Source organism: Anarrhichthys ocellatus, unplaced genomic scaffold, assembly GCF_004355925.1.
Source record: "Anarrhichthys ocellatus isolate YVR2014 unplaced genomic scaffold, GSC_Weel_1.0 scaffold1401, whole genome shotgun sequence".
NCBI lineage: Eukaryota > Metazoa > Chordata > Actinopteri > Perciformes > Anarhichadidae > Anarrhichthys > Anarrhichthys ocellatus.
Genome location: NW_022281375.1, coordinates 1 through 11,381, shown reverse-complemented (window position 1 = coordinate 11,381; position 11,381 = coordinate 1). Strand labels below are relative to the sequence as shown.

The 11,381-nt window shown below is 45.9% G+C and overlaps 2 protein-coding genes across 2 annotated transcripts; both read left to right on the top strand.

Annotated features, from left to right (window-relative positions):
• Positions 1-4: 4 nt before the first annotated feature.
• LOC116377561 (presenilins-associated rhomboid-like protein, mitochondrial) lies at positions 5-2,457 on the top strand (the record flags this gene model as incomplete). Its single annotated transcript, XM_031839208.1, has 5 exons — positions 5-224; positions 339-409; positions 854-955; positions 1,034-1,131; positions 1,850-2,457. Coding segments are annotated over 5 exons (627 nt in total), but the record flags the coding sequence as incomplete, so codon positions are not given.
• Positions 2,458-3,721: 1,264 nt separating this feature from the next.
• On the top strand, positions 3,722-10,199 carry LOC116377562 (claudin-1-like). Its single transcript, XM_031839210.1, has 6 exons — positions 3,722-3,835; positions 4,473-4,711; positions 5,292-5,456; positions 5,649-5,730; positions 9,485-9,598; positions 9,940-10,199. The coding sequence occupies exons 2-6, from the start codon at positions 4,495-4,497 to the stop codon at positions 10,034-10,036; spliced, it is 675 nt and encodes a 224-aa protein (XP_031695070.1). The 5' UTR covers positions 3,722-3,835; positions 4,473-4,494; the 3' UTR covers positions 10,037-10,199.
• Positions 10,200-11,381: the final 1,182 nt, after the last annotated feature.

Below are 11,381 nucleotides of genomic sequence, written 5' to 3'. Positions count from 1 at the left end.
GACTGTTGTCGCTTGTCTGTATCCGACTGTTGTCGCTTGTCTGTTTCTGACTGTTGTCGCTTGTCTTCCTGCAGAGGCTCAGTGCTCTCCGATGCTCCTCTCCACGTTCAGCCACTTCTCTTTCTTCCACATGGCCGCCAACATGTACGTCCTCTGGAGCTTCTCCTCCAGCGCCGTCTCCATGCTGGGCAGAGAGCAGTTCATGGCCGTCTACCTGTCTGCAGGTGCTGCGCCACAAAACACCTGTCTATCTGGCCCACAGTTTGTTTCTCATACAGGATACTAGACAAGTTAATTGATGTTTACACTGATTTGATTGTCCTTTTTTTTTTTTTCAGGTGTTGTTTCTTCATTTTTCAGTTATGTGTGTAAAACGGCCACCGGGAGGTTCGGTCCGTCTCTGGGAGCCGTAAGTTACAAGACAAAACTAATCAAAGTTATCAGACTAATCACAAACCATAGATAGTAGTAAAGTAAATGATATTGTTTTATTTGAAAGCATCAAAAGTAGAGAATTACTGTTTTACAGCACAACAGCTGTAGTAGAATAATTGGTAAAATATCTGAATAATGTCCACAAAATTAACACAATAATGTTAATCAAATATTTAAAAAATGTTTTTGAAAATAATCTGCAAATGTTTCGTGATTTTTTTCTTTATTGTTGTGCACCAAAACACCAAGTTAAATTCCTACTTGACAGTGAACCTGGTTCTGATTCTCAAAGCCTGTGTGTTGACTGTGACTTAGAGGACCTAAGTCCTGGCTCTGTGGGGGACCTCAGGGTCCAGGATCCATAAACCCAGCACAGTGTCTGACCTCACCGTCTGTCTGTCTGTCTGTGTGTCTTCAGTCTGGAGCCATCATGGCCGTCCTCGCTGCCGTCTGCACCAAGATGCCAGAAGCTAAACTGGCCATCATCTTCCTCCCCATGTTCACCTTCACTGCTGCCAACGTAAGACTTGCTTCACCTGCTTCACCTGTCTGACAGACACCATTAATCTCATCCTGCCCCCCCCTCCCCCCTCCCCAGGCTCTGAAGGTCATCGTCGCCATGGATACAGCAGGTGTGGTGATGGGATGGAAGTTCTTTGACCACGCTGCTCATTTAGGAGGAGCCTTGTTTGGAATGTGAGTCTTGCTGCTGGTGTTCCAGCTTTTCTGTTGAGTCGGTGCTGTGTGGGGGGTTTGATTTATACCAATGGGAAGAGTGCTTCATGTGGATCCAGATCAAAAGGTTAAAGCAGTCAATGTCTTCCTTCATTCGTCTTATTTCTACTACTCAGATAAATGTGACGTTCTGGGATTGTTGACATTTGAAACATGACTCGTTAAACTTCTCTGGTTTTCCTGCAGACATTTAGTGGACAGACATTTAGAAGAATTATACCAGAAGAAATCAGCATTTTATTAATCGATGATGTCATTGATTTTATTCCCTCATATGTGGATCAAAGGATCGACTGTGTTACAGTAAAAGGAGAAATACCAAACTAACTAAATCACTAAAGTCACATAAACAGTAACCGATGGAGCAGCAGGAGAGCAGCAGCTCCTGAGCTGTGAGAGGTAGAGTCTCTGTTTGATGAATGGAGTCTGGTGTGTTTGTAGAGATCACGGAGAACAGCTTCAGTTCCTCATCATGAAGGTGAAGAGGAGAAAACATTCTACATATAGCGTTCACTTAAACTGATAGACAATCTTTTAAGAGTCTAAAGTACGTCCATCTACTGTAGTCAAACATTTGAGAATGCCTGTTTGTTTCAGTGACACAATAAGAATCTAATGATCAAACTAATGATCTGAAATAACTTCCCATCATGCTCTCTGTTCCCTCGCTCTCCTCCAGCTGGTACATCATGTTCGGTCACGAGTTGATCTGGAAGAACCGAGAACCTTTTGTTAAACTTTGGCACGACCTGAGAACTGGAGGAGGTTCTGGTGGAGGAGGTGCTGACGGAGGAGGAGGAGGCAGCGCCGTGTAGGACGCTGAAACACCGGGGCTGCTGGGAAAAAACAAACATGTATAAAATGTACAGAGGCCGGTTCGCTGCACTATTTGGCTTCCCTAGGACAAGGTATCGGGAAGCAAACACCTGGACGTCAAGTAATGATTCATGTTCATCTTTATAAAAGATAATTTACATTAATGAACGATTCCGATTCTTTTGACAGTTTTTTGTGTTGAAGTTTGTTTATTTAGAGAGAAATATTCTCAGCGGTCCAAGAAGAACAACAATTAATCATGATTCTGCAGAGTTCTATGAGGAATATTACAATAACATGAGGACTGTATCCAGTTCACATTAGGAGTCGCTCTGGTTCTGATTCTGAAGCCAGAAGTTCCAGTAAAGTTAGAGGAACTCAAACGCCTCTTTTAACGTGAGAAAGGATGAAGTGAGTTGTGTTTTCTGCTTATTTATGTTTGTTTTCTTTTGAATAAAACTGTAAAATGATTACTCCGACTGTCTCGAGTTACTGTTTCAAGTTGTTTCGAGTTGCTCCGTCTGTTTCGAGTTGCTCAGACTGCTTTCTTTCCTGCCAGTGCATAGTTCCACCCTCCAGTCCAGTAGGTGTAGTAATGCCAGCCAGCCACTAAATTATCAGGAATTTAGCAACTTCAATTTGCAATCACACAAACTCCAGCATATGAAAGCATTGACAAAACCCACTCACTATTTCTGCAATATAAAAAAGATTTCTGACTAAATAAGCAACAAACTGAATTGATTAATAAACTCTGTGTCCTCTGATCAGATTTGATTGAACCCCAAAACCTTCACTAAGGTTGACAGAAACGCATGACATCACATTCTACAGCTAAGCCCCGCCCACTTCAAAACAGTCAGAGAAGCACAGAAGAAGAAAAATACAGAATATCTCTTGTAATAAACAAAACTGTTTACGTTCAGAGTATTTTTAACTCGTGATTGATTTGTTCAAGCTTTTATTCTGAAGTCTGAGTTAACGTGAAGGAGTTAACGTTGAACAGCTAACTGATCTGGAAACATGAAGTCGGTTTGATAAACGGACGGTTTAAAGTCCACAAAGTGTCAGATCAACAGAAACACGCTGGTTTCTACATGTGGACCTCATGATGAAAGTTATCACTCCTCACGTGTCTGTAAGACGATGGTGAAGAGAGTGAATTTAGAAGAGAACATAAATTACAATAAATACACAACAAATATGTATCAATATGGAAAGTTTAAGTATTTTAGCATCTTAATTTCAGCTCTTTTTAAAGTTAGTTTTCAGTAAAGAGATCAGCAGAGAAACTGTCTGAAATATAAAACATTCAAATCTAAACAGGGCTATGAAATAAAATTAAGTAGAGTGAAGACATTGAAGAATTTATTATTATAAAATTGTCACAATTACTTTTATTTGTATTTTTGTCATGACAGGTACCGAGCAGCAGCGCCCTCTGGTGGACAAACTCAAGTTTAACACTTGTGATATTTCTTCTCCTGGATTAAATATATAGCTGCTTATCAGTGGTTTGTTCAGAAGATGTACATCCAATAAGAACTTTATGTGTTTGTATATATATATATATATATGTATATTTGTATATTTACAGATTCAATACATTAAAGGATCCTAAAGTGAGTTCCTAACAAACAGAGTTGAGGGTAAAACTCTGAGGTTCATGTGTGTCAATAACGTGTGTTCGCTGGTTCATTGAACCCTCATCAGACCTCAGAGGATCAGATCACAGTCAGACCAGGTTCACACTGAGACCACATCACTGAAACTAAACCGGACAAACTGCTGCAGAGAGGAACCAGAACCAGAACAGAGACCCGGAAAAAAAGCTTCACTTCCTCAGACGGTAAGAACTCCACAAATGTGGACGTACTTTTAAAAAGTGTAGATTTGACTCGGTGTGCTTATGATGATTCATTCTCTCACACGCGGCTGTCAAGATGTGAGTCACTGTGTTTAATAATAATAATACATTTTATTTGTATTACTCTTTAAAAGATACTCAAAGGTACTTTACATAGTAAAAACAGAAACAATAGAAGTAACAATACAAACAAAAGAGATGACATAACAGTAAGAACCACCACAAAAACATACATAACTAACTTTACAAACAGTTTAATCGTATTTCCTTTATTTCACAATATTGTTCATAATGATTCATGAAAGCAAAACAAAACGGGGAAACCAGACGCCAACAACTTTCCCCTGACTGACTGAACGTTTGCTGTTTGTTTGTGTTGTTTTTGTGCATAAACGTAACAAAAACCTGTAAAATCAGAAAACACTCTTGTTAATCTGTTTGTGGGTCGTTGTTGAAGACACTCACCTGTTTTAAGGTACGAGGATTCATGTGGTTCATAAATATAACTCTGAAACCCACATTAGCATGTCAACCAAAAACATAGAGGATTCAGAACGGAACCCTGAGGAACCCCACGAGGTGATTATTCACACTAAAAAAGTTCCTGTTGTTCCTCCAGCTGTTATCCAGCTGTGAGCAGCATGGCGGCGGGGTTGCAGGTCGTGGGTCTGCTCCTGGGCGTGGTCTCCTGGTGTCTGCAGTCCAGCTGCACCTCCTCTCAGGTGTGGAAGGTGAGGAGTCAGCAGGAGTCGGTGAGCAGCAGTCAGTGGCAGTTTGAGGGTCTGTGGATGAGCTGTGTCGCCACGTCGCTGGGGTCGATCCAGTGCAGCCGGTTCAAGACGGTGCTGGGACTACCGGGTGAGTCCTGAGCAATAAATCCCATGATGCATCTGTTTTTATTGAGCCGGTCCAGAAACAGAATAAATGTTTAATGGGTTTAGCAGCAGTTTGACTTGAAGTCCTGAACTTATCACTGAAATAGCAATAAAGTTTATGAATGATGATCAATAATGGGTTTTAATGTATTCACACATTTTGTTATTTTTACGCTTTAATTCATGTGAAAGGAGGAAAAATGTCTTCAAATTGACCAAATAACATTAAAACTATCATTAATAATTGTAGAGTTTAATTTAAACCTTTAATGTTATTAGTTGTTTGTTTAACACTTTGAAGCATAAAAAATGTATTAATATATTAATATTATATCACCCTTAAGATTGTCAGAAGATAATCTAACCGTCCCTGATAAATATATAAATAAACAATTTAAAAATTAAAAAATGTAAAAAATGTAAAAATGTAAAAATGTAAAAATGTAAAAATTTTAAGATTTAAAAAATTGATAAAAATTGATAAAAAAAAATTATAAAAATGTATAAAAAGAAGAAGAAAAATTTAACTTATGTTGTGTTTTTACATCCTGCTGCGTCTCCAGCTCACCTGCAGGCCTGCAGGGCTCTGATGATCCTGTCCCTGCTGGTCGGTCTGGCCTCCATCATAGTCTCCGTTCTGGGACTCAAGTGCACCAAGATCGGCAGAACTTCGGAGAAGGTCAAGGACCAGATCGCCCTGAGCGGAGGAGTCCTCTTCATCCTGTCTGGTGGGTGAAGTCATGATGTTATTGTCCACATGTCCTCATGTCTACATGTCCTAATGTCTTCATGTCTTCATGTCCACATGTCCTCATGTTGACATTTCTACATGTCCTCATGTCTACATGTCCTCATGTCTACATATCTTCATGTCTTCATGTCTACATGTCTACATGTCCTCATGTCTGTCTCCTCCTCAGGTGTCTTCACTCTGACTGCAGCGTCCTGGTACGCTGCCCGAGTCATCCAGGAGTTCTACGACCCGTTTTACGGAGGAGTCAGGTCAGCATCATGTCCAATCTGGGATTAGGGTTAATTCATATTTAGTTAATTAATAAATATTTATTTATGAATTACAATTTGCTATTTTTTGTTTGAATTAGAATCACTGAGTAGAATTTAATACTATTTTATCAGGAAAGTCAAAGATGCAGAAAGTTGATGAATTTTACTCGTTGGGATGAGACGTAGAAAAATCAAATTATTGATGAGAATTAAAGTCCCATCCATCCATTTTCCTCCGCTTATCCGGGGTCAGGTCACGGTGGCAGCAGGCCAAGCAGGCTGATCCAGACCTCCCTCTCACCGGCAACATGTTCCAGCTCATTCTGGGGGATCCCGAGGCGTTCCCAGACCAGCTGGGAGATGTAATCTCTCCAGCGTGTTCTGGGTCTTCCCCGGGGTCTCTTCCCAGTTGGACGTGCCTGGAAAACCTCCAGTGGGAGGCGTCCAGGAGGCATCCTAATTAGATGCCCGAACCACCTCAGCTGACTCCTTTCGATGCGAAGGAGTAGCGGCTCGACTCCAAGCTCCCTCCTGATGACCGAGCTCCTTACCCTATCTCTAAGGCTGAGCCCGGCCACCCTACAGAGGAAACTCATTTCGACCCAGAGTTCGCGACCATAGGTGAGGGTAGGAACGTAGACCGAGTGGTAAATTGAGAGCTTTGCCTTCCGGCTCAGCTCCCTCTTCACCAAGACGGTCCGGTGCAGCGCCTGCTTTACTGCTGCAGCCGCACCGATCCGTCTGTCGATCTCCCGCTCCATCTTACCCTCACTCGTGAACAAGACCCCAAGATACTTGAACTCCTTCGCTTGAGGTAGGCACTCCGTCCCCACCTGGAGGGAGCAATCCACCGGTTTCTGGCAGAGAACCATGGCCTCAGATTTGGAGGTGCTAACTCTCATCCCCGCCGCTTCACACTCGGCTGCAAACCGCCCCAGTGAATGCTGGAGGTCATGATCCGAGGAGGCCCGAACAGGACCACATCATCTGCAAACAGCAGAGAGGCGATCCCGAGACCCCCGAACCTGACGTTCTCCGCCCCCAGGCTGCGCCTAGATATCCTGTCCATGAAAGTCACGAACAGGACCGGTGACAAAGGGCAGCCCTGGCGGAGGCACCCACCGGGAACGTGTCTGACTTATTGCCGAGAATGCGGACACAGCTCCTACTGCAGTCGTACAGAGACCGGATCGCCCGTTGTAACGGGTCCGGCACCCCATACTCCCGCAGCACCCCCCACAAGAACCCCCGAGGGACCCGGTCGAAAGCCTTCTCCAAGTCCACAAAGCACATGTAGACTGGTTGGGCAAACTCCCAGAACCCCTCCAGTAGTCTTGCGAGGGTAAAGAGCTGGTCCACTGTTCCACGGCCGGGACGGAATCCGCACTGCTCCTCTTGAATCTGAGGTTCGACAAGCGGTCGGAGCCTCCTTTCCAGCACTCTGGCATAAGCCTTCCCTGGGAGGCTGAGTAGTGTGATACCCCGGTAATTCGAGCACACTCTCCGGTCCTCCTTTTTGAAGATGGGAACCACCACCCTGGTCTGCCATTCCATGGGCACTGATCCCGACCCCCATGCGACATTGAAGAGGCATGTCAGTCAGGACAGCCCAACTATGTCCAGCGCTTTCAGCATCTCAGGGCGGATCTCATCCACCCCCGGCGCCTTGCTACCAAGGAGCTTTTTAACTACCTCAGCGACCTCTGCCAGGGATATGGGTGAGCCTACCCCTAGGTCCTCAGGCGCTGCCTCCTCTGCAGAGGACATGTTGGTCGGGTTTAGGAGTTCCCTCAAAGTGCTCTTTCCACCCCCTCGACGATGTCCCCCGTCCGGGTTAGCAGTTCCCCCCCTGCTGAGAACAGCCTGGGGTAAGCCCTGCTTTCCCTTCCTGAGCCGTCGGATGGTTTGCCAGAACCTCCTTGAGGCCAACCGAAAGTCCTTCTCCATGGCCTCCCCGAACTCCTCCCATGCCCGAGTTTTAGCATTCGCGACCACCGCAGCTGCAGCCCTTCTGGCCTGCCGGTACCTGGCAGCTGCTTCAGGAGACCCCTGGGCCAACCAGGCCTTGAAGTTCTCCTTCTTCAGCTTGACGGCTTCCCTCACCTCCGGTGTCCACCACCGGGTTCTCGGGTTGCCGCAACGACAGGCACCGATGACCTTCCGGCCACAGCTCCTAGCAGCCGCGTCCACAATAGAGGCTTTGAACATGGCCCATTTGGATTCCGTGTCCCCAACCTCCCTCGGGATGTGAGAAGTTCTTCCGGAGGTGAGAGTTAAAGACCTCCCGGACATGGTCCTCCGCCAGACATTCCCAGTTCACCCTCACTACACGTTTGGGCTTGCCGGGTCTTTCCAACCGGTTCCCCTGTCATCTGATCCAACTCACCACCAGGTGGTGATCAGTTGACAGCTCTGCTCCTCTCTTCACCCGAGTGTCCAAGACATATGGCCGCAAATCAAATGATACGATTACAAAGTCGATCATTGATCTCCGGCCTAAGGTGTTCTGGTACCAAGTACACTTATGAGCCACCTTATGTTCAAACATGGTGTTCGTTATGGCCAAACCGTGGCAAGCACAGAAGTCCAATAATGAAACACCATTCGGGTTCAGATCGGGCAAGCCATTCCTCCCAATCACCCCCCGCCAGGTTTCTCCGTCATTGCCCACGTGAGCGTTGAAGTGCCCCAGGAGAACTATGGAGTCGGTAGGCGGCGCCCTTTCCAGGACCCCTCCCACCGACTCCAAGATGGCCGGATACTCCGAGCTGCTGTTTGGTGCATAAGCACAAACCACAGTCAGAGCCTTGCTCCCCGCAACCCGTAGGCGCATGGAGGTGACCCTCTCGTTCTCCAGGGAGAACTCCAACACAGCGGCGCTCAGCCGGGGGCTTGTGAGTATCCCCACTCCCGCCCGGCGCCTCTCACCCTGGGCAACTCCGGAAAAGGACAAAGTCCAACCCCTCTCCAGGAGCTTGGTTCCAGAGCCAGCGCTGTGTGTGGAGGTGAGTCCAACTATATCTAGCTGGTACCGCTCCACCTCCTGCACCAGCTCTGGCTCTTTCCCCGCTAGCGAGGTGACGTTCCACGTCCCTAGAGCTAGTCTATGCTGCCGGCGATCGGCATGCCCAGGCCTCCCGCCTGACCCGCCGCCCGGTCTGTATTGCACCCGACCCCGATGCTTGTCCCTGCGGGTGGTGGGTCCACAGGGTGGCTGCTCCATGGTGTTTCTTCAGGCTGAGCCCGACCGGGCCCCATGGGCGAAGGCCCGGCATCCAGACACTCGCCTACGAGCTCCCCTCCTGGGTCTGGCTCTGGGAGGATGCCCCGGTTTCCCTGGTCCGGGCGAGGTGGCTGAAGTCCGTGGGCTACTTATCATAAGGGTCGTTTTGAACCGCTCTTAGTCTGGGCTCTCCCCTGAAACCTGTTTGCCTTAAAGAATTAAAGTCCTGTGATACAAATTAAAAGTTGGATTCAAACAATTACTTTGATGAAATTCTTCATAAATATCAATCAGGTTTCCATGTGAAATTAATTTGGATTTTTATTATCATTTACAATATTTCTTTTTATAATTTACTCTCATACTTATTACTCAAAGTTGTTGTACTTAAAGTGTAATCCATGGTATATTATGTGTAACTCTGTTGCCGTAGATGTTTCTGAAGTAGCCATTGGTCCCATTGTTTCGGCTGTTGGATGTGTGAGTCACTTCCTGCTGCTGACTCTTGACTGCTTGCTGGCGCTGCAGGTTCGAGCTGGGTACTGGTCTGTATCTGGGCTGGTCGGCCTCCTGTCTGGCCATACTGGGAGGGTCTCTGCTGTGCTGCTCCTGCAGGAAGACTTCCTCCGCCGCCTCAGCACGGTACATGTTATGTGTTCGTTGGGCCTCGTTTTAATGACAGAAATACAGAAAGAGGTCCACAGTTGATGGTTTTTTTTGCCTTTAAGACGAGTTAACTACTCACTCCGCCGCTAGCTAACGTTAGCTTTCATTCAGTACTCGCTCTCTGACTGTCGTCCATGTGTCCCTGAAAACAAAGCTGTGATTTATTATCTACAGCTGTTATTTCAATGTGTCAGATACATGTTGATTCAATATTTACCAGCCCAGATAGTTAATACTAAAGGACTCAGTCCAGAGATCCTCAGCATCGTGTGTGTTTTTGGTTGTAAATTATGAAATCTCCCGTTTTTCTCCTGCAGGCAGTTTTCATACAACTTCTCATCTACGAGTCAAGGACAGAAGATCTACAGAGCAGCTCTGGCCTCAGACAACAGCAGCTCCAAAGCTTACGTCTAAAGCGCCCGACAACCTGAATCCAGATCAGCTTGTTGGATTTTATTTTTAATGCAAATTTAAATGTTTTTTAACGAAAGGAGTTTTATTGTGAAGGGAACCATTTTCCAAACTGTCCTGGTTGATTTATTTTGGAAGTGCTGTAAATAAATGTTTCCTGAATCTGTTTGAGTGTTTTTCTCTCAGGTTCTTCAGACAGAAGCAACATATCTCAGATCAGCTCTTGGTCATGAGAACTGCTGCTGTGACCACACGTCGCCATCTTGGTTTTTGACCGTCGCCATCTTGTCAGAGATCTCTCCTCGCTCTTTAGAGCAGAAATAAGAGGTTTGAGACGACCTTCAAGATGGCAAAGAAGAATAATTCCAGTTCAAGTGAGGATCAAGGAAATGACAAATAAGAGACTTGGGATGTGACCGGTGTCCCAGTGTGTTGTTAAGTTATTGTGAAGTCATATACAGCGTCTCTACGTCACTCCTCCTCAATGCACAGATGTTCACTGGTTGCAAAAATCCAAGATGGTGATGGCAAATTCACCATACTCAAGGTCCACAAACCAGATGACGTCACGATGACCACGTCCACTTCTTACACACAGTCTGTGGTCATGACAAGCAGAACGTCCTGGTTGGCAGAGACATTCTTCAGCCTCAGCTGTAATTAGCTAATGTTGGTCAATTTAGAGAACCAAAACTCAGAGAAAACAGATTGTTTTTAAATATGTCTCCACTAGGGGTGTAACGGTTCACAACATTCTCGGTTCGGTTCAATACGACTCAGTGGTGCCACGGTTCGGTTTGGTACGTTTTCGATACAGCAAAAAAGCAGAAATGCCAAATCCTTGCTGGTGAGACTCTCAAGGGGGCGTGTCTGAAGAACATGGCTCCTCCCTCTCAGTAGTGAGGTCATGTGTCGTTACAGTCAGGTAGCTTTGTGTAGTCCGTGACGTCCGGCTGTCTGTCAGAGCAGCAGCGGGTGCTTCGGACAGTTGATTCTCTGTTTGGACTTTTGTTTTCTTTAACAAACATTATGATCTGGAGAAATGGGCTCGTGAAGGAGTAGTGTCACTGAGCTCAATAGCATTAAGCATGTTCGTACAGCCTGGTTTATCAGTCAGAGTAGGTCTCATATCCACGGCTATTAATTGATCTTTAGTCCTGTTTGAATCAGTAGGGAGCAACTACCTAAATGCTGCGGGGAGAGTTTGTAGCGTGTGTGCTGCTGTTGGTTTTCCTGCTAAGCTAGTTTAGCATAGCCTCCCAGAACAAACGTGGCTCACCAGAGTGGAATGTTGTTCTTCCGTGGTGGGCGTGTCAGGCAGCACGTTGTCTGTTATGTGGTGGGCGTG

Excerpts from the sequence above, each read along its gene's own strand:
- LOC116377562 (XM_031839210.1), top strand. The coding sequence starts at position 4,495 with ATGGCGGCGGGGTTGCAGGTCGTGGGTCTGCTCCTGGGCGTGGTCTCC. Across the intron at positions 4,712-5,291 it reads GACGGTGCTGGGACTACCGG|CTCACCTGCAGGCCTGCAGG; the intron begins GTGAGTCCTGAG and ends CTGCGTCTCCAG. Across the intron at positions 5,731-9,484 it reads CCGTTTTACGGAGGAGTCAG|GTTCGAGCTGGGTACTGGTC; the intron begins GTCAGCATCATG and ends CTGGCGCTGCAG.